The sequence below is a fragment of the Lithobates pipiens genome, unplaced genomic scaffold, assembly GCF_037356315.1.
Source record: "Lithobates pipiens isolate NorthernLeopardFrog02 unplaced genomic scaffold, aLitPip1_a1.2 Scaffold_8, whole genome shotgun sequence".
NCBI classification, from domain to species: Eukaryota; Metazoa; Chordata; class Amphibia; order Anura; family Ranidae; genus Lithobates; species Lithobates pipiens.
In genome coordinates, this window is record NW_027507903.1 from 299,366,810 (window position 1) to 299,389,142 (window position 22,333).

Here is a 22,333-nt window from a genome sequence, read left to right on the forward strand (position 1 = left end):
TATCATATAACATAACCCCAGTGCGATGTTACAAAAAAATGTAAATTATCTGGCCTTTTCATCATCTGCCATATGTCAGGGATCTGAAAAGCATGAAATTAAACATTTTTAGCTAGCCACAACATTCCGGGTTTTGTTTTATCATAGCTACCTGCTCTGGGTCATCCTCAGAAATGGTTTGGAACTTTTCACAAGATTTCCAAAAATGTATGTTCTCAGCACTGTATTCTTTATTCAAAAATTCCTGCAGCAAATAAAAGAGAAACATGTGATATCTAGTGTATAGAATTAGACCTTAAACCATTTTTTTTTTTCAGTATAACATAGCAGTATAACTTAGTAATAACCAAAACGTTTTTGTTTGAGTATGGAATAGTAAAACCGCTATCAGTTTTTTTGCTGTCCATGCCTCTTTAACCACAGCCCCGGAAGGACCTACCCAATTCCTGATCAGGCCATTTTTTGCGATACAGCACTGTGTCGCTTTAACTGACAATTGCGCGGATGTGAGACACACTTTAACCCAAATAAAATTGTTTCCCACAAATAGGGTTTTCTTTTGCTGGTATTTAATCACCTCTGTGTTTTTGTTTTTTAAACAAAAATAGACCGACAATCTTAAAAAAAAAAAATATAAAATAAAAAAAAAACTTTACTTTCTGGTACAAAACATACCTAATAAAAAAATGTAAAAAATGTAACTTCATCAATTTAGGCCAATCTGTATTCTGCTACATTTTTGAAAAAAAAAGTTATAGCGTCTACAAAATAAGGGATAGATTTATGGCATTTTTATTATTTATTTTTTGGCAGTGATCAGCACATTTTTAGCGGGACTGCGAAATTGACAGATCGGACACCTAACTGACATTTTTTTAAATTTTTTGGGAACCAGTGACATTATTACAGTGATCAGTGCTAACAATATGTCCTTGATAACGCCCTGGAGAAGGGGTGAAACGCGTTGACGTATTTTCAGTTTCACTAAACAGTGACGCAACTTTCACAATCCATGGAATGCATGACATCCAGCTGCGAACCCGAAACTTACTGATGGCTGTTTTACAGAGTTGTCTCGTGAGTGGCGTTGTTTGCGCATTTTATTTAGTACCAGCGGTACTTCCCTATTGGCTTTTTTATTTCTGTTTCCCATTATGAATGATCTACCTTGGTCCATCCACATGAATACTGTATGGAAGTTTCTCTGAGAGTCCAGTGTATATACCTCAGATCTTTTTAAAATCACAGCCTTTTTGACTGCAAAGCTGAGGGTCCATTAACTCTGGTGAGTGGGGTCACAAGAGGGGAGTATGGCACTTGAAAAACCTTATGCTGAATCACAAAGCACTTGAATTTGGAGCATGTAGCACTTTGTTCATTATATATGTATATATTTTAATAATATTGTCACAGTCCATATTTTTTGAGCACATTATTAAGTTGATTTTCAATATTCTGCAAGCGCTGTTAATTCATGCATTCATGTTTAAGGTTCTAGCACCTTTGTAATAGCTCCTGCAGTTTATTATTTATTATGTTTTATTCACTATTCCATTTAGTATGAGTTTTATTTAGTAATACACAGTGCTAAAAATATGCACTCACATTGTTCTAGTGACACTGGCAGGGAAGGGGTTAACTTCGGGGGCTATCAAAGGGTTAACTGTGTTCCTTCAGTGTGTTTATTAGCTGTATGGGGTATGGGTTGCTTGGGACAACGCACAGATCCGCCTTCCTGCATAGGGAAAGGCATCCAGCAAGACACCAAATCTGCGTGAGTAGGACTGCTGTCTCCTATGGCAACAATCTTGAAACAGTTTCTAACAAAGGTTGTAATGAACTTATTCACTTTCCCAGTCTTTCACTAGCCGATCCACTGCCACTGGATCCCCTGAGCTCTTCCAATCTTTTCACTCAGTATCTTCCTCACGTCACCCCCACGTCCCTGCTTGGTCCCTAGCTTGACACTCACAGATAGTCTGCAAACATCACCCTACTAGCCTGCTTGGTCCCTGGCTTGACACACAATATTGCTCTGCAAGCGTCACCTCCACTGGCTGGTTTCCTGGCTTGACATATGCTGAAGTCTCCCAATTCTTCACCGTCCCCGGCTGGTGAGAAAACTGCTCTGATGCTTGCTTCAGTTACTCATAGTGGCCCCTGGTAGTAAGGTGGATGGGCCCTTAGTGGCGACAGCTTCCCCTCTACCTCCGACCACGACAGGTTCTCCAGCCGGTAGAACCATCACTTCTGGTTGGACCACAAGCCGCAATCCAAACTCTACGCTGCTCTCTTGCTTCTTAATAGGCCCTCGAATAGCCTAGCAGCCAGATGTCCCTGGGATAGGCCTCAGGTCTCTAGCCTAGCAGCCTGGGGCAGCATAACAGATGTCTACCCAGACAGCCGTCCAGGTGGCACAGAACCCCGATCACCTAGAGGCGATTCAGTTCGCATTGTGCGCTATACAAGTATTTTATTCATTCATTCATTCACTTGACCTCACCCAAATAAATAGGTGCTTCCAGCAGGTCAAGGGACCCAAAAAAATCCCTGCCCATTGGCTAAGACACCCCATTCATTCCTAATCTGTCCTTACAATACCCTTGTCTTATCTAATACCACTAGATACCCGGCCATCTAGTGACAGAAGAGAGAAGAGCAGCAATTCCAGAATTAGGGTGAAATCAATTGGCCTCCTATCAATTTGCCAATGCAGCTATTTGCAAAAAAATTTACTAGCAACCCTGCCTAAATATCAGGGTGCTACAATGATGTTAGCATTTTTATTGCAATAGCTGCTTCAGTGGAACAAACCAGCTATATCTAACCAAAAGTTACCATATGCTTTCATCCTGTGATCAACTTCACACTATTGTAACTCTTGCTATATACATTTCAATTGTGTATTTAGTGCATAAAGAGGACAAAACATTGGTCCATTTTCTGCTACAGGTAACTAAGCACTAAGAGTGAGAGTTACAATAGTAACTTCAAATTTGTATATTTTACATTCTGCTCCAGTCAAAATCATACTCCACACTTCACAATCACATCTTTGGTTCTGGCTCAGCTCATTCCCACCAAAGCAATCAACTGTAGCAGCAATAGGAATGTTGCACACCAAGATCCAAAATAATATTCTTCCTTTAATAAAACAGCCAGTAGGAGTTTATTCTGACATATTTTTCAATGGGGACAGTACTTTTTTTAAAAAATTTCTTTGAGAAAGAGCTGTGCCCAGTGTGGTGCTAAAGCGGAGTTCCACCCAAAAGTGGAACTTCCGCTTTAAGCACTCCTTGCCCCCTTACATGCCACATTTGGCATGTCATTTTTTGGGGGGGGGGGAGTGGGGGCTTTGTTAGGAGGGGGACTTCTGGTTCCTCTTCCTCCTTCCGCCCAGGGACCGCCAAGGCGACTCCTCCTTTCGCCTTAGGCGGCCCCTCCCTTTAGGCGATCTCCTGGGACACGTGACAGGTCCCAGGAGATCACCTGTCCACTCCGGGAGCGCAGCGTGACTCGCGCATGTGCCGTGCGTGCCCGGCAGTGTCACGGCCAGGTGCCCAGAGTGGCAATGAAGGCACCGGCGGAGAGGAGGGGCGCTACGTTGGGCCGCATCTCTGGACTGTGGAACAGGTAAGTGTCTGTTTATTAAAAGTCAGCAACTACACTTTTTGTAGCTGCTGACTTTTAATAAACATAAAAAGCCTGGAACTCTGCTTTAAATTCACAGAGCTTATAGCACTCTTTAATGAAATAACGCCATAGTCAGGAAAGTTTAGAGAACTTTTACATAAAGTAGCTCTTATATTTAGGCTAAGTGGCTGTTTAGTTTCTAACATTAACCAGTGAATAATAACATTGTATCCAATTAATGTGAGTTAGCAAATAAAGTAAAGCCTTTTATTGGTATAAGTTTTAGAGCCGGTTCACACAGCGGGCGATGCGAGGCGACACGACTCGCCTCGCCTCACTCTCGCAAGTCGCCCCCGTTCTGTACAATGGAACCGTTCTGAGAGGAGCGACTCGAGTCGCTCCGACTCAGAAAAAAGGTTCCTGTACTACTTTTGGGCGACCTTGGGGCGACTTGCATTGACTTCTATACAGAAGTCATTTGCAAGTCGCCGCTGAGGCCGCGGCAGGTCGCGGCGAGGCAAGTCGGAGTCGCCTCGCCTGCTGTGTGAACCGGCCCTTACGTCTGCACCTAAATATTTTTTTAAAATATTCTTTTAGGATTTTTCATCCAATGTCATACAAATAAAAACACATGCCAGGTCTTTTTCCAATACCTAGAATCAAAAAAGTATGAGATGTTCTTCATGTTTATCATGACATTTTGACATTTTGAAGGAAATTTACTACTTTTACTATAAAGAATGTAGAGCATTTGTGCATGGCAACTAATAAGCTTCTAGCTTTCATTCATAAAACTTAAAGGATAAGTTCACTTTTTAAAAAAAATAAAATAAATGCAAAGGTAAAAAATTAGCATTTTTTTTTGTAGTAGCCTGGAAAGCATTCCACCCATCGCGGGTGCCTGTAAATGGTACATGCAGGCAGTTTCACATTGACAGACTTAATTAACTACTAGAATGATCAACAGCGCCCTGGTAGTTCATTGAGAACTACAAGCCACTACTAGTTTTCACATTCACAGAACTCTGTGAATTGTGACAGCAAGCAGGGAGAGAAGATCCATTGCTTGCGTTCACAACAGGGGGATCAGGGGGGTGCGGGGGCAAGTGCTACAGTAACATGTTACATGTTAAACCCTTAATATGGTTGTAACATGTTACGAAAGGTGAGCTTTAACTAAACCTTGTGAAGCTAGATGCTGATTGGTTACTGTGCACAGCTGCCCCAGATTTAATACATTTCACTTTCTACATACAAAATTGTCTTCCATTTTAGAAAAAATTGTTATGTATGTTTTCATACCGTAAAATACTCAATGCCAACAGGATCTTGAAGTAGCCTCTCGAACGATACTGCCCAACTACCAACCGATTGGTCAGATGTAAATCTAGCCGTTCGGACACTGGGCAAGCTGTTCAGGCTTTGGTCACTGCCTCGTCCATCTAAATCAGCATTGTTTAACTCTGTAAACAAAAAGGAAGGTACATTAGATACAATCAGTTATATCTGTGTTTCAGGTACCTATAGTTCAAAGGTTTCCACTAAACTACATGGGGCTCTTTTTCAGTTTTAGTAAAAGTACTTACAGCCATTTATGGTATAACAAAATTGTAACACTGTGATTGAGACTCCTATGAGTTCTATTACACAACCACGGACCAATTAAATTGACAACACAAATTATTGCTTATTCAGGGAAATTTTGAGGAAGACCACTGTGTTTTGCTGCAAGCATTATTGTGAATCAGTTCACGTTCTAAGAAAGTGGAGTGGAAAGCTACGTTCATAACCAAACAGGCATTATTGGCCCTAACCATTATTCTTCAAACACGGGCAAGACAAGTCAGTTGTGAAAAGCACAGCACTTGCAATAATCATTCTGAAACTGCTGTTTTGGCTAAATACACATTGATTAATTTCAATTCTACATGAAGGCCTTCAAATTTGTGGAGGCTAAAGCAATCACTGAGCAGTTCTTCCTGCTTCTAAACCCAGATGACTGGTAATACCATTGGAGTAATTCAATGATGAGAGGCAGGAGTGGAAAGGATATGCATCCTATGCACCCTAAAGGGTAGAAAAGTTCAGCACTAAGGAAGAGTCAATGATCAGCTACTCTATTCGAACAAGATAGCCATAAACAGGGAGGCCATTACATCACTGAACTCAACTCAATTACTAATTAATAAATTACTAATCCAGGCACTGGGTTCAGAAAAAGGTCCGTCTTTAATGCAAGGCAAATAGGGCATCTGCCCAGGGCCCATTCATTATTGGATAGCCCCAAACGCTGATCGCGGGTTAAGTGAAGTCACGCAGTGTCTCTTCTACTGGCCCGCTCCTTCCCCTTATCTCAGTCTGAGTGGACTGAGTCTCTTCCCCAGCGATGTGCTGTATTCCGCCCCTCCCATCCCTCCTCTGCGGGCTGCTGGATTACATTGCTCTGCACAGTGAGTACATTGTCTCCCTCTGAGACACTGTGTGCTGTTCTGAGCTAGGCTCCCGCTCCCTTCACCTCTGATAACTTTTCAGGGAGTCTCAGCTGTTGCAGAACTTCTTGGGGGAATGCAGAGCTGCTGCGCGTTTCAATGCAGGGCAGTGATTGGCTGCTGCTGCAGAACTTCTTGGAGGGGAGGTTGGGGGGAGGGAAGGGCTGCTGGGTGTTATAGTGCAGGGCGGTGATTGACAGCTGTGGGCCCAACAATAACCCCCTCCCGTCTTTTCCACCCTCAATAAAAAAAAACTCCCCGCTTCTCCACCTTTAATAGTAACCCCCTCCCCAATTCTCCCCCCTCAGCAATAACCCACCTCCCCACTTCTCCACCTTCAACAATAACCCCCCTCCCGGCCTCTCCACCCTCAACAGTAACCCCCGTCCCCGCTTTTCCACCCTCAACAATAACCCCGCCTCTCCACCCTCAACAATAACCCCCCTCTCCACCCTCAACAATAACCCTCCCTCCCCGTTTCTGCACCCTCTGCAATAACCCCCTCCTCGCCTCTCCACTCTCATCAGTAACCCCCCTCTCCACCCTCAACAATAACCCCCCTCCCGCCTCTCTACCCTCAACAATAACCCCCTCCCCACTTCTCCACCTTCAACAATAACACCCCTCCCGGCCTCTCCACCCTCAACAGTAACCCCCCTCCCCGCTTTTCCACCTTCAACAATAACCCCCCTCCCCGCTTCTCCACCCTCAGCAATAATCCCCCTTCCCACCCTCCACCCTCAACAGTAACCCCCCTCCCCATCTTTCAACCCTCAACAATAACCCCCCTCTCCACCTCTCAACCTTCAACAAAAACCCACCTCCTCGCTTCTCCACCCTCAACAATAACCCCCCTCCCCACTTCTCCACCTTCAACAATAATCCCATCTCTCCACCCTCAACAATAACCCCCTCTCCACCCTCAACAATAACCCCCCTCCTCGCTTCTCCACCCTCAACAATAACCCCGCCTCTCCACCCTCAACAATAACCCCCTCTCCACCCTCAACAATAACCCCCCTCTCCACCCTCAACAATAACCCTCCTCCCCGTTTCTTCACCCTCTGCAATAACCACCCTCCTTGCCTCTCCACTCTCATCAGTAACCCCCCTCTCCACCCTCAACATTAACCTCCCTCTCTGCTTCTCCGCCCTCAACAATAACCCCCTCCCCACTTCTCCACCCTTGGGGGGCCCCAAGAAAATGTTTGCCCAGGGTTCAATCAATATTAAAGACAGCCCTGTTAAGAAATTACTTTGAATATACAATTTAAGCCACCTAGGTATATAAAGATGGCGGCTCATAGGTTTGGGAGTATAATGTATTTTGCCACTGTCCCTCTGACACGTAGTCATACAGTGATTATAATAGAGACAAAGGTAGTAATATGTCTGAAAAAAAAAACATTTGCAGAGCAATAATTACATTCTAGAAGAATCATGGTAATTATTTCATCCATCCATCTGCAATAAAAGCTGAAAAAACATGCACTTTTCGAGCCGCTTGATGACTAGTCTGGTATAGATCACACAAAACTGAATGCCCACTCACCTTTCAGTTTCTTCTGACTGTTTAAGAAAGCAAACTTCCAGAACCCCATCACACACATTAAAGATGATGGAAACATTAACCATCAAGGAATAGCTGTTCCAAGCACCCTACACTGGTATACTAGACATTTGGTAGCAGAATCAAGGAGAGGAACCAGCGCAAACACAAACTCACACTAAAGATATGTGACTTGACAAGTCACATCTTCTGCCTAATAAGAGAACCTGTTTGTTATTGTTTTTATCTCCGGTATAGTTTAAGGACACTTTTACATACAATAGTCTCTGTGTTTAGAGAAGTTGCTGTGAGATTACCTGTAAGAATTTTGCCTTAGGCTATAAAAGGGACCAGAGGTCATTACATGTATTCTATGTTTTCTAATAGTGATAATCTGTAAAGTACCAACTCCAGACAACACTTTATTTTGTTTTGAACATGGTAGCAAAAGTTAAAATCTATGGTATTACTGCTGCTTGTGTATCTGTTGGGGAATTTTATCCTCACTTTCTATTTCAATGATAATGTTTCATGGGGCCAGGAATGAGGGAACTGGTCGCAAATGAAGAAACAAGAACAATATTTTTATTTATAATAGGGAATGGTTAGAACCTATGTCAGCTTTTTTTCGCTGCCTGTGCGTTTTCTAGTCTTTGTGATACAGTTCCCCATATATTTTATATCCTAATGTCCCCCCGTTGTCTACCCAATGAGGACACAGTCAGCATTAAAATAGATTATAGAAGTTCTTGCCCTTTATTTTAATACTTCCTCCACCATCCACACATAATCGCCTTTCCTTACTCCCCCACTGCTCTGATCAGCTACCAGGATCAAGAAAATACATGGTACTAAAAGGTAACACGTGACTTACTTCCCTTCCACTAACGTGACAGCAGGGCTTTTTTTCAGCTGGAACTTGGTGGAACTCCACCACCACTGACTCAGGCCCTCTGCTCCCTCCTCATCACTATCACTTATAAACACAGAAGTCTGGCTTCTGTGATTACTAGTGACATCTTGTCTCCCAACGGCTCCCACAGATCTGATCTCCCAAGCAGCTCCCACTGAGTGCAGGATGTGGACAAGGGAGATGCAGGTGCCTGAGGCGCAGTGTGGATACTGACACCCCCAATGAATGATTTTCCTGAAATTGAGAGAGGCAGAGCCACGTACAATGTGTGGGAAGGTACTAGACCCGGCCAAGTGCTTCAGCTTAATACAGCCACAAAAATAAGACATGTGGAAGATGGTGGAGCTTTTAAGGAGAGGGTTGCATGCAGAGGTCAGTGCTGAAGAGGGGTGAAAGCGAGATGTGGATAGGGGATGCAGAGGTAAGCAGCTCTGGAAGAGGGCTGGACTCTGCACTCTGTATGCAGTGCACCTATAAACTCTGTACTATGTACGCAGAGCACCCCTGAATTCTGCAGTTGGTATGTAACCCCCCTTTTCCCCGGAACTCTGCACTCTGTATGCAGTGCACCTCTAAACTCTGCACTATGTACGTAGCGCACCCCTGAACTCTGCAGTCTGCGTGTAACCCCCTCTGCCCCGAAACACTGCACTCTGTATGCAGTGCACCTCTAAACTCTGCACTATATACGTAGCGCACCCCTGAACTCTGCAGTCTATGTGTAACCCAATCTGCCCCCGAACTCTGCACTCTGTATGCAATGCACTCCTGGTATTTAGTGCCCCTTTAGGACCCTTCCACTGTTGGTTGAAATTTGCCCACAATTTGGTGAGGTTTTGAGGGTGTGTGTGTGGGGGGGGGGGGGGGGGTTTGAGGATCATAGTTAGGTTCCTGCACCTATTTTCTGAGAAACAAAAGCCCTGTGTGACAGCATGCGGCGCTTTATAGTTGACCCAGCTCTGTCACGTAGGGATTTACTAAAACTGCAAAATCTGGTGCAGCTGTCTAACTTCAGCTTGTTCAATTAAGCTTTGACAGTAAAACCTTGAAGCCTGTTTGTTTCTTTGCAGAACTGCAACACATTTTGCACTCTCCATTTTTAGTAAACCAACCCTATAGAGTGAGGAGAAAGTCATCAATTTTATGTAAGTTCTGAATAGTGTGACACTAGCTTACACAGGGCTTTATTTTCTCTCTGTTAGTTGCTGAGCAGTGTGGCAAGAGACCAAAGGAAATGTATGTTCTTCGTGGGGGGAAGTGGAATCATCAAGCACATTTGCGTTTTATGACAAATCTTAAAATTTTAATATATAAAAAATACTAAAAATTTAATATTTTATGGTTATTATTTAGTATATTATTTATTGTATAGTTATTTATGCAAACATTAACACACTCCTGGTAGGCTCCTGGCTGGGTTCACATATGAGCATTTGGGGCGCATTTGTAGTAGATTTGCCGCGTAACCAAACATGTGGCAAAACTGCCTTTTCTATGCTCTTTGTCACGCGTTCCAGAAATTCCAGGTGTGAATGGAGCCTAAGGGCCGGTTCACACAGCAGGCGAGGCGAGGCAAATCCGACTTGCCTCGCCGCGACCTGCCGCGGCCTCGGCGGCGACTTGAAAATGACTTCTGTATAGAAGTCAATGCAAGTCGCCCCGAGGTCGCCCAAAAGTAGTACAGGAACCTTTTTTCTGAGTCGGAGCGACTCGAGTCGCTCCTCTCAGAACGGTTCCATTGTACAGAACGGGGGCGACTTGCGAGAGCGAGGCGAGGCGAGTCGTGTCGCCTCGCATCGCCCGCTGTGTGAACCGGCTCTAAAGGAGGATCATACGGTGTATTGTAAGTAGAGAGTGTATTTTTCTAGAATTCACTTTTAACAGAACACCCTACTTTCATTTTCCTCTAGCTTTGCTGCAACAGTAATGCAATGGGGTTGATTTACTAAAACCGGAGCGTCAAATCTGATGCAGCTCTGCATAGAAACCAATCTTTGCCAAAGCTTAATTGAACAAGCTAAAGTTAGAAGCTGATTGTCTAACATACACAGCTACAGCTATGCGTTTTTCAAAGTTAAAGTTATGCCTGAACTGCAGTTTGGTTTGGGTACAATTGTCTAAATTTAGACTTCAGCATCAGCCTGACTGGACTGTGAGATGTTCAGCCTGGCCAAAGGGGCACTGTCTCTTATGGCAGGCATGGAACTATGGTCTGGTTAGGTGCTTGTTACTCTCTCTTGGGGTCCGCCAGTGGGAGTGGTGCTCTTGCTGTGCTTTCTGGGAGAGGGTATTTAAGATGCAGACGTCACGTGGTTCGGGGGTTCCGGTCCAGAATGATGTACTGACTTCATGGTCCTGGTCCTCCTGACCAGCCCCCAGGAAGGCTATGGCCTGGGGTGCGGATCCACTTGATTTTGATGTCTCTGGGCTGACTAGCCCGAGGCAAAGAAACGAAAGGAGGATTCTGAGGTGGTTGGGTGCCGTCTCCGGTTTGGGAGAGACCCAGTAACTTCAAGCATTCCAGGGGAGGACTCTTCAGAAGAAGACCACGTATGGGTTGGTTTCTTAGTAAGAGCCTGGAAGGGCTGAAGTACCCAAGAGAATCCGGTCTCGTGAATATCGCCAAGCTGGCTGAAAGATCCAGGTATCCTACGAGTGTTCTTCAAGTTTAGTTTCCCAACAACGTCTGTGGCAGAGACATATCTTGTATGTTCTACAACAACATCTGTGGCAGAGACTTGTTCCTGAGTAAGCACCTTGTTGGCTGCTAGGCCTTGTGAGAGAGGAACTGTCCAAATTAAGTGAACATCCAGTTGCGAATGGCTATTCTCTGGATGCAGTCAAAGTAAGCAAGTTCTTCAACATTTTGACTTTGACACTAAGAGTACCTGAACTTCCTTTTGAACCCTCTGATCCAAATTTAAGAGACTGTTTCATTGTCTATGTTTTGCAAATAAAATCCATTCAAGTGGGTCTGTTGTCAGTCTCTCGAGTTACTGGGCCATTTACCATGGGACACCCCTAGACATGAAACGAGGAGAACAGACGGTAACGGTAAGCCCAAATATAACCAGCAGCTCCTTTGGGGGTAGTGCTACAAAAGCAAAGGAAACAATTGGTTACAAATACTACAATCTATGGATAAAATTCCTGTGCGTAGTGTTAGGAGAAAGTGAATGCTCTTTTCTCAGGTTATGTACCTCTTTGCCCATGCTGTGTTTGAGCTTCCTACAGTGCATATCAATAATATTAAAATGTTTCTATCATTTGTCCTGATATACTGGTAATCATTGTCAGATGGTATTAAAATGATGTGTTCCGCTTGGCATGACTCCTTTAAATAACACTGATAAGGCAGAAAGGTAATTTAGTAGTGCTGCTTCTCTAGTATCATATGACAAACAAAGGCTAATCATGCTTAAAAAGGTCTGGTGGCTCTCCAGCCACTGGGAAAATAAATATCCTAGCTTCTAGGTAGTGGCCTGTTTAGCCAGCTGCTTTCTTGCAGATGTTATTGCTACACAATGGTAACCATTCATGATGTTTAAGCACATCCAACCCCCCAAAAATTGAATATATTGCAGCTTACCAGTCCTTCGATGTTAAGGCTGCATTAGTTTTCTTTATTCTGGCTTTTTTTTCACCAGGTTATCCCCCGAATGACACATTTCTTATCCTGAATAGATGGTTATGCTTATTATACCTATGGATTTATGGTGGTCACCCTAGGACAGGACTACAAACATGTCTTATTCTCATCATTTCCATGGGGTTGGTGGAATTAGTAGTTTACAGATTAAAGATAGTTCATAGACGTCATCCCAGAAACCCACACCCTGTGCGCTTATTGTGGTACACATCAGCCACGCTCTGTGGCGGGACATAGGTGGCACTAATGGGCACTGATAGGTGACACAGATAGGTGACACTTATGGGCAATGATAGGTGGCACTGATGGGAGACACTGATATGCACTGATGGGTGGCACTGATGGGCACTACAAGGCAGCACAGATTGGCCTCACTAATGGGCACAGACTGGTGTCACTGATTGGCACAGTCTGGAGTCACTGATTGGCGCAGAGTAGCATCACTGATAGGCATTGTTGGGGATACATAGGATACATCTAATCAGGGCACTGATTACCTTTACACGTCTCCCCTTTGAGGAGATACCGCTGATCGGCTCTCCTCACCTTACACTCTGTCAGTGTCGAGGCAAGGAGAGCCGATAAACAGCATCTCCTTGTTTACATGTGATTGGCTGTGATTGAACACAGCTGACACAGCTGATCACATGGGTAAAGAGCCACGGCTGTGACTCTTTGTCGAGATCAGGGTTGCTCTGCACGCCCCGATGGGTGAGCAATCACGTCTATACTGAATGCCGTCATATGATGTTGTCCCAGAACAAAAGTCGCCTGCACCGCCGTCATTTGTCTATACAGCAGGTGGGAGGCGGTTGACCTGAAAATTAAAACAAAAGGAGCAACCACATAGCTGGAACATGTTACATTTTTGCTTTTGGGCTACAATATACTTAATTAGTGATGAAATAGTATGAGGTCCTATTTCTGAGGCTTTACCACTGTATATTGTATTATGACAACCACAGCTGTTTTTCTAATACTTAATGAAATCCATTAAGTGGGAGTGACTCACCTCCATCAGATACAGCCAACACCTAAAAGAGGAACATAAGAGAGAATTACAAAAAAATAAACATGGTTCTTCCTCTGACATACAAAAAGAACATAAATACACTTTTAAAATGGGAAGTTGACTTTTACGTGTCATGACAATTTTTATGCATGTCAATATATCCGGATTTGAAGAGACTCTGTTACTATGATGTCATTACAGGAAGTGTAGGCACTTACCTGTCTCTCACACCTTCCTGTCACAGGAAAATGGCAGAGGGGAAAGCATCATCTCAAACTCAAATGACCTTTTATTAACTACAATAATAACCAGGATTGTAGTTTGAGATCATACTACTACAGACACTCATGAAAGAAGAGAACCTTTTCATCAGGGTCCGACCCTTTATCACCCACTGTGTTACTGTTAGGCCGCGTACACACGGGCGGATTGTCTGGCCAACTAAGTTCGTCAGACAATCCGACAGACAGTCCGTCCTACTTTTGAATGAACGGACTTGACCACACATGACGAACACGTACGACGGGACTAGAAATTCGACGTCCAATACACTGCAATGCAACCTTCGGCCGTGTAAATCCTTTCTGAGCATGCGCCATACTTAGTCCGTCCAACTTGCCTACTCACGAGCGGACTGTCCACTGAAACCAAGTTTGGACGGACTGTATTACGGAAATTCCGAAAGACTTAGTCCGCCAGACTGTCCGCTGAAAAAGTCTGCTGAAGCCCACACACGAGCGGATTGTCCGCTGAAACACGTTTCAGCGGACTAAGTTGGCCAGACAATCCGCCCGTGTGTACGCGGCCTTACATTACTCCTGTTGTGAAAAGCAAAGCTAGAGGGCACTATAGACTGGACACTCTACCAATCCCAAAGGAAGAATAGATGGCTGCATGCCACCTGAATTATGGACAATCTCATTTTCTATCGCCAAGCCCCTGCCATATTCAGTTCTGATTACCTATGGTGCCCAGCTGTGACAAAGGAAAAAACATAAATGTTGTGTACTGGCGTTGTCCCCACTTACTCTGGTTTACTAGGCTTAAGCTCCTGAAAGATTAAAAATAAAGAAATGTACTGTGCGCGCAGCCAAAATATGAGTATATGTGGACAGCTAGCTAATACTTACAAGTGACTCAAACACAAAGACATAAAAGGAAAAACAAGTGCAGCGCTATACAAAAATCTCTCAATAAATACAGGGTAAAAAGCAAAGGATTATTAATATGTAGAGTTCTGCCGAACACCCCCCAGTTTGGTTCATGCCAGAACTTTCAAACATTGCGAAAGTTGAGACCCGAACCGCTAACCCTAATAAAGTCTATGGGACCCGAACGTGAAAAATTTGAAGGCTTATATGTAAGTTATTGGCCATGAGGGACATGCAAAATTTCTTTTTTAAAAAGATCATTTTAAAAGGAGCATTGATTTTAATAATGCTTAAAGTGAAACAATAAAAATGAAAAATCCCTTTAAATATAGTGCCTGGGGGGTCCCCTAGTCTGCCTGCAAAGGGGCACATCTCTACCGTGTATAGAACCTGCTGCAGCAAAAAAAAATTACATTTAAATTACATTTCCCTGCAAGCTTTCTTTATTTTGTAAACAACAACTTGGGGAGCCAATCTGTATGATGAAGCCACAAATTAGTGCACTCGGAACAAGATTAGAGATTTTTGGGATAAATTCTGGTGTGTCTTTGGCAGACTTTGGATGGAAATAACAAATGTTTGCACTACAGTGAGCAAGCCTTATGTGAAGAAGCCAAATTATAGTACACTCAGGCCAAGATTAACAATTTTTTTTTAGATAAAGTCTAGTGTCTCTTTCACAGACTTTGGATAGAACTAACAGGTGTGAAATAATTGGGCGTTGGTGGTGTCTTCACACCGTAACCCTATAGAGGTACAAAACATACAAAAACAATGTCCAACAATAACCACAGAAGAGAAGTTTCAAAAAAAATTTACAAAACAAATTTGTAAATTGCTTTATTATCTCATCTCTCCATCTTCTTCCTCCTCTTCTACTCCTCGTATATACAATACTTTATTACACCTTATGAGAACTTCTCCAAGATGTCCAGACAATTCCCCATCAATATACGCTTCTGTACTGGCGAACTGCATGTTTGTTCATGTAGCCATTTACAGAGACCAGGTATTCCTTGTATTCCATACCCCACTTCAGTTTCACCATTACTGGCTTACCAATAAGGCCATTAAGGAATGGTTTTGGGTTTAGTGGCAAACTCAATCTGCCACTGAAGCTTCTGTTGATTTACAGACCAGTGAATTTAAGAAAAAATTTCCCTGCGGACTGCTCTGAGAACACATCACCAGAGCAAGCAGGAAATAGCTAGACATACTCTTGATGAAAGGAAGAATTGGCCTTTCTGTAAAAAATTGAAAGTATATGCACCTGTCAAACAGGTGTGGAAAAATTTGATTTTGGGTGTTGGTGGTGCCTTCACACTGTAACTCTATAGAAGTACTCTTGATGAAAGCAAGAATTGGCCTTGCCACAAAAAATTATTATATGCACCCGTCAAAGGGGTGCTGAAAAATTGGTCATTTGGGTGTTAATTGTGCCCATGTAACCTATACCAAAAAATGACTTCAAGATAAAATCATCACCCACAAAGCTAGGCAGCCTAGACAGTCTTTCAGAGATTCCAGATCCCAAAAACATTTAATCAGTGACATCAGGATCAAGAGCTTGATAGCTGCTGCTAATTTGGACTGATTCATTTTGACAAATGTCAGCCAGTCAGTGGAGTCTGTGGACAGACACGCTATTTTTCTGTCACAAAACCTCTGGCATCACTGAATGCTGTTCTGAAAGCAAGCTGGATGCATGGCAGGCCAGCAGCACAATTGCATACTTGCCAGCTTCTGGCTAGTGGTCTATTCTCACATGACCCAGTAACCCAATGGATCATCTACTGGAAAGCTAAATCTGACTGAGAACCTGTCAGATCAACTAACAGTGATTCAGCTGGAGAAAGCATGCAAGTGTGTGCAGGAGGAAAGTAAAGAAGTATATAGACTGTAGTATATAGACTGTATATAGGAAGATGTCCCTGTAGTTGTGGAAGTTTTGCTAAAGTCAAGTGGGCATCCCTTCCCCATCCAAGTTACTAACCCTCAATAAATACCAGACGTGCCTGTGAAAATTTGGTGTGCCTAGCTGTGCAGGAGTGGGGGATCCAAGTTCATCAGCACTCCCTACGGGGGTGTGCTACACTTGTTTCAAAGCAGTGGCATCGCTAGGGGGGTGTGAGCTGCAACCGGGTGACACCCACCAGAGGGGTGACACCCTTGGGTAGCGGCACCGCTAATATCACCCTCTCTACTACACTGATCTGTGCCTCTTGGGTCTGGTGGCTGTGTCCCTCAGCGGAGCAGACCAAAGCCACCTCCTCCTCCTCTCTGTTTACATCCACACAGGAGGAGAAGGACCCGAGGGATACACACTGGGGGGGGGGGGCTGTTTGTACTGATGGGGTGGGTCTGCACTGAGGGGGGGAGTCTATACTGGTTGGGGGTCTGCACTGAGGGGGGTCTATATTAATGGGGGGGGGCTGCACTGAAGGGGGTGTCTATAGTGATGGGGAGAGGTCTGCACTGATGAGGCTGTCTATACTGATGGGGGGGTCTGCACTGATGGGGGGGTCTATACAGATGGAGGTCTGCATTGAGGAGGTTGTCTATGCTGAATTTACATATAAAGGTGCTCTCCCTCCCCAAAAGGAAGGACTTTTCTGGGCAGTTTAATAAAAATCATCTCTCCACTCCTCCTGCCTGGCCAGCACAATATATACCTAGGAAGTGTTCTCTGAGTAAAGAAACAGAATTGAGAACTTTCTGTGACTGTTATTACAGAGCCTGGGAGCTGAACTGTGCTGTGTGTGCCCAGAGAGTGTTAGCCTGGAAGTTTGTGTTACAGGGCTTAGGGCTGCAAGAAGCCACAGGACTGTCGTTGTGACCTGCTGACCACATGTTGTTGCCAGAGGATCTGTTCTGCAAGGAAAAGTGTGCTGCACCTGAATTACATTCAAAACTGTGTGCAGGGACCAGGCTGTGGGCTGCTGCTATGCTGAACACTACTTAAAGCGGAGTTCCTCCAAATGATTATTTTTTTTTAAGTCAGCAGTTACAAATACAGCAGCTGCTGACTTTTAAAATATGGACACTTACCTGTCCAGGGTGCCCACGATGTCGGCACCCGAAGCTGATCTGTCTATCGGCTCTCGGGTGGAGGCACCACCATCTTCGCCACCTTGTGACTTCACAGCCTGGTTCCATACTGCGCATACGCGAGTTGCGCTGCGTGATTCCACTGGTCCCTGCTGTCTTCTGGGACCCGTGTGCCTCCCAGAAGACAGCAGAGGGGACAGAGGAGGCACCGGATATAGCATAGATATCCACGGATACTGTGGCTATTTATGCCCGGAAGTGGGAGCAAATACCTGGATTATACAGGTATCTGCTCCCCCCTGAAATGTGGCAAATGTGACACTGGAGGGGCGGAGGATTCCGAAAAGCGGAAGTTCCAATTTGGGCAGAACTCTGCTTTAATACAGGGAGGAAGGAGCTTCCATTCCAGTGTGTTCCAATTGCTCCCAGTGACCACATGTTCCAGCTACCTGCTAAAGCTGCAGAGAGCTGGCTCAAGAGGAAGGACCCTTTCTCCAGCCACAGAGGAAACCCTCAGGATTAGAATCAGTCATCAGTGGTGAGAGGCTTCCAGCCACAATCTTGTTTATTTTAGTGAGTACTCCCATGCAAGGCCCCATCGACGGTAGATTCTCTACATAGTCCCACTGGCCAGCGGTTAGGCAGGGCAACTCTGCATTAGGTAGTAGGTAGGCTGTATTGCCTTGAAAAAGGCCATTTGTACTGCTGTACTGACTTGGATTGTTATTAACGGCTTCAGCCCCGGAAGATTTTACCCCCTTCCTGACCAGAGCACTTTTTGCGTTTTCGGCACTGCGCCGCTTTAACTGACAATTGTTGCACCCAAACAAAATTGATGTCCTTTTTTCCCACAAATAGAGCTTTCTTTTGGTGGTATTTGATCACCTCTGCAGTTTTTATTTTTGCGCTATAGACAAAAAAAGAGCGACAATTTTGAAAAAAAGCATTATTTTTTACTTTTTTTCTATAATAAATATCCCCCAAAAATATAAAAAACATTTTTTTCCTCAGTTTACGCCGATATGTATTCTACATATTTTTGGTAAAATAAATCACAATACGCATATATTGATTTGTTTGTGCAAAATTTTACAAAATAGGGGATAGTTTTATGGTATTTTTATTTTAAATTTTTTTATTAGTAATGGCAGCGATCTGCGTTTTTGTTTGGGACTGCGACATTATGGCGGACATATCGGACACTTTTGACACAATTTTGGGACCATTGTCATTTATACAGCGATCAGTGCTATAAAAATGCACTGATTACTGTGTAAATGACACTGGCAGTGAAGGGGTTAACCACTAGGTGGCTAAGTGTGTCCTAGGAAGTGATTCTAACTGTGAGTGGTTGGGTGTCAAGTCACATGACATTGATCACAGCTCCCGATGACAGGGAGCAGTGATCTGTCATGACACATGGCAGAACGGGGGAAATGCCTTGTTTACATAGGCATCTCCCCATTCTGCGGCTCCGTGACACAATCATTGAGTGCGCCGGTCCCACGGGCATGGTCACGCTGTACACGGCGCGTGGCTGCTATCCCCGCTTCTTAAAGGGGACATACAGGTACGCCCATTTGCTCACCGCTGCCATTGTGCCGACGTATATCAGCGTGCAGCGGTCGGCAAGTGGTTAATCTTAATTATAAGCCAGTATTGCTCGCTAGCACCTGTCTAGTGCACGTTTGTGCACCAGTTGCTTCCCAGGCAGATGTGGTGAATGAACAGTGACACCCTTTGAATTGTGTCACTTAAAAAGGTGCCTGTATTGCTATATTGTAAATTGTCATTAATTAACCCATTCCTTTCTAGGGCTTTGCCATTAAATAAAGCCTATTTAAACCTTCAAGGTGTGTCAGTGTTCTCGGGTCCAGGAAAGGGGCGAGTCATCACAGGTGCAGGGCAGAAGGGACCCAATAAAAATACCAGTGGCTCCTGTGGGGGTAGCGCTAGACTTGGGGGCTCATCCGGGATACCTTCTGATACATTCTGACCCCTGATGTGATGGCCATGCCAATGAGGCAAGTCAGTCAAGTCATCGAGATGGACCCAGTCACCACCTCCAGTTTGTGCAAAGAATCAGAGCAGTTTGACATCCCGTCTGAAATAGGGGGTAGCACTAGAGAATAAAAGGCGATCACTCTTTCTACATGTTGCTGTATCCCAGCACCTGGCTACACAGTCCTACAGACACCAGTTTAAAAAACAAATTACATCAAGATTTAAATACACTTTCACATGGGGATTTCACACTTTCAAAACCACTTTTACATGGGTATTTTGATTAGGTTTGCTTGTCAGTTTATCATACGGACCCGATCTGAATGTCCAAACAGCCCTATGGACAGGAGGATGTAAATTGACTTGCGTCCATTTTCACCCCCCTACCTCTGTCCAGGTCCAGGAACAAAAATTAAAAGGACTATGTCCTTTTCCATTTTTGCAGCCTGGATTGGAGGTAACCTAATGCAAACAGACACTGGAGTCAGTTTACACCCGGATGCCCATAGAGCTTACAGGGGTCTGCCCGTGTCTGCTAGGCAAAAACTGAATGAGCATGGATGTGACATCTGTTCCATTCAGCTCCGATCAGCAGGAGATCTGCTCACAGATCCCCTGCTGATTGGAGTGGACTCCACTCCATGTGAAAGGAGACTTAGGGAAAAAGTTACAAAAGGCACTGGAATGCTTTGGGACAGCTGTGCTAGTACACATATAAACACATACTGTACATACCACTACTTTAGTCATCAAACAGTTATGTTTAGCTATTTCAACCAAACGCCCACAAGCTGAATTATTGTGTTGCAACATTGAGACTAAATAATAACAGTACATTACGTCTGACTACTGAGATCCCAGCACTGATAAGGTTTGATGCGGAATAACATTTTGTTTGCTCTTCACGGTGTATCATAAACATTTGGTATGTTTCTATTTCATAAAATTCTAATTTCACTTTTTTTTTTTTTTTAATCCTGTTTCCCATTTCAATGTTGCTGATCTCCCCCAGCCTCTTTCTACCACTTTATGTCTACATATTATTGTTCTGGACTGTGTCAGAGAATCCTTGTTAGACATCTAGTATGCAGACATGCACATGCTCATGGTGTTTCCTGAAGAATGATGACCAAGCACACGCATGCATGTAAGAATGCATGCCGACATGCACAATTACAGTTGTCGCCAGACAGGCTATTTAAAGGATGCTTATGCCCATGTTCTATGCGGACTGGTCTCCAGCCGTTTCTGTGTCCTGTTTGTATCCTGTACTTGACCTCCATTGCTGACCCGGCTTGCTATTGACCTGATCTTGGATCCTGATTGCTCTTCTGCCTACTCCGTTTCTGACCTTGGCTCAGCCCTTCACTATGCTTTCTGAGTGCCTGCTCTGGCTGTCACCCATATCAGCTTAAATCTTCACAGTGTGCCATTGTCTTCAGTCTGCTGGAGGCTCTGACAAGCCCTATCTCCTGAACCTGTGGTGCATGCCGAGGGCTCCTTTAACTTCAGCTGGCTCATCCTGTACAGCTGTTGCTCCTGACCTGAAATCCTGCTGGACTGTTCCAGCCTGCATCTCCTACTGCAAGTTCTATGGGCAACACCTGCCACCACTTGTGTTCCTCCTGTCCCACAGCACCATCAGTTCCACCTTTAGTTGGGCCTGGGCTGGAGATACAAGAGAGGCCAACCTCGTCATTTCAGTCTCCTATCAGATACATGACAACTGTGTTCCTGAAAGTGACCATGGTAGACCATGCCTATTCATAGCCATTTGCAGTCTTCACCAGGGGAGCATGTGAAAGGATAATAATGCAGGGGAGTAACTGAGAGACAGTCAGGGCCGTCTTTAAGGCAGGGCAAAAGGGGCAGCTGCCCTGGGCCCTGTCATTGTTGTGGGGCCCAAAGCAGCTGCCTCATACTTGCCAACTATCCCAGTGTAAATTCTCTTGTCCCTTGAAGTTTTAGTCCTGTGCTGCTACTAATGCTGCCCAGCTCTGCCCTGTTGTTGTGCTCACCTGCAGACCTATGTTTACATGTAAATACTGGCATTCATATGTAAATAGCAGTGACATACATATGTAAATAGCTGAGGCCAACTGCATTGATATGTAAATAAAGGCCGCATTCATAGGTATAGCATGCCCTCCTGCAGTGAAGAGAAGATGTGCTGTAACCTATAGCAAACAGTGAGCAGTATTACTGTACAGCAATCTCTAGCAGCCAATCAACAAGCAGAAATGTGCTGTAACCTCTAACAACTAATCAGTGAGCCTTAAGGAGTGCAGTAACCTCTAGCAACCAGTCAGTAAGCAGTAATGATATGCTGTAACCTCTGGCAACCAATCGCAATCGCTGCCTGATCTGATACAGTAAACCGATTTTAAGTGTAGCTGCTATTTATTGTATGTCTCAGAGAAGGCGGAGAGCGAAATTGCATGGGGGAAGGGGGGCCCTAAGAAAATTTTTGCCCAGGGTCCAATCAATATTAAAGACGGCCCTGGAGACAGTTATCGTCCTATAAGAAGAAGAGCTTTATTAAGGACTTTCTTGACAGACGCAGAGTCAAACTCAAACCACGGTGTCACTAATACATGACAATGACACTCTCAGCCTCACCCTGCATGAAGATTTTCCAGCTGGCGAGACCACAATGAAGTGCCAGGCAACTGAGAGTGAGTGGCACTGGGTATGGTTAATTAGGCAATTAACCCTTTATAGCCCAAATCAATTACTGTCACCAGATATTTTTACTATAAAAAAATCAAGCTCAATAATAAAAAAAATCAAACGTTCACAATATTTGTGATAAAAATTATGACTTTACAAAAAAGTCTGTAATACACACTGTCGCCACAGACAGGTATATCCAGAGATTTACACTA

General features: G+C 44.2%; 1 protein-coding gene and 1 pseudogene across 2 annotated transcripts in view; both read right to left on the reverse strand.

The window, feature by feature from the left end:
- The window catches only part of RGS14 (regulator of G protein signaling 14), a 160,087-nt gene that overhangs the window by 88,842 nt on the left and 48,912 nt on the right, over positions 1-22,333 (reverse strand). For both annotated transcript variants that reach the window (XM_077472583.1, XM_077472584.1), the window contains 3 exons: positions 13,246-13,267; positions 4,936-5,096; positions 152-244 (listed from right to left, as the gene is read on the reverse strand). In XM_077472583.1, the coding sequence (XP_077328709.1) occupies positions 152-244; positions 4,936-5,096; positions 13,246-13,267 (276 nt within the window). The remainder of the gene's footprint in view (positions 1-151; positions 245-4,935; positions 5,097-13,245; positions 13,268-22,333) is intronic.
- On the reverse strand, positions 15,240-21,024 carry LOC143964312 (small nuclear ribonucleoprotein F pseudogene; annotated as a pseudogene).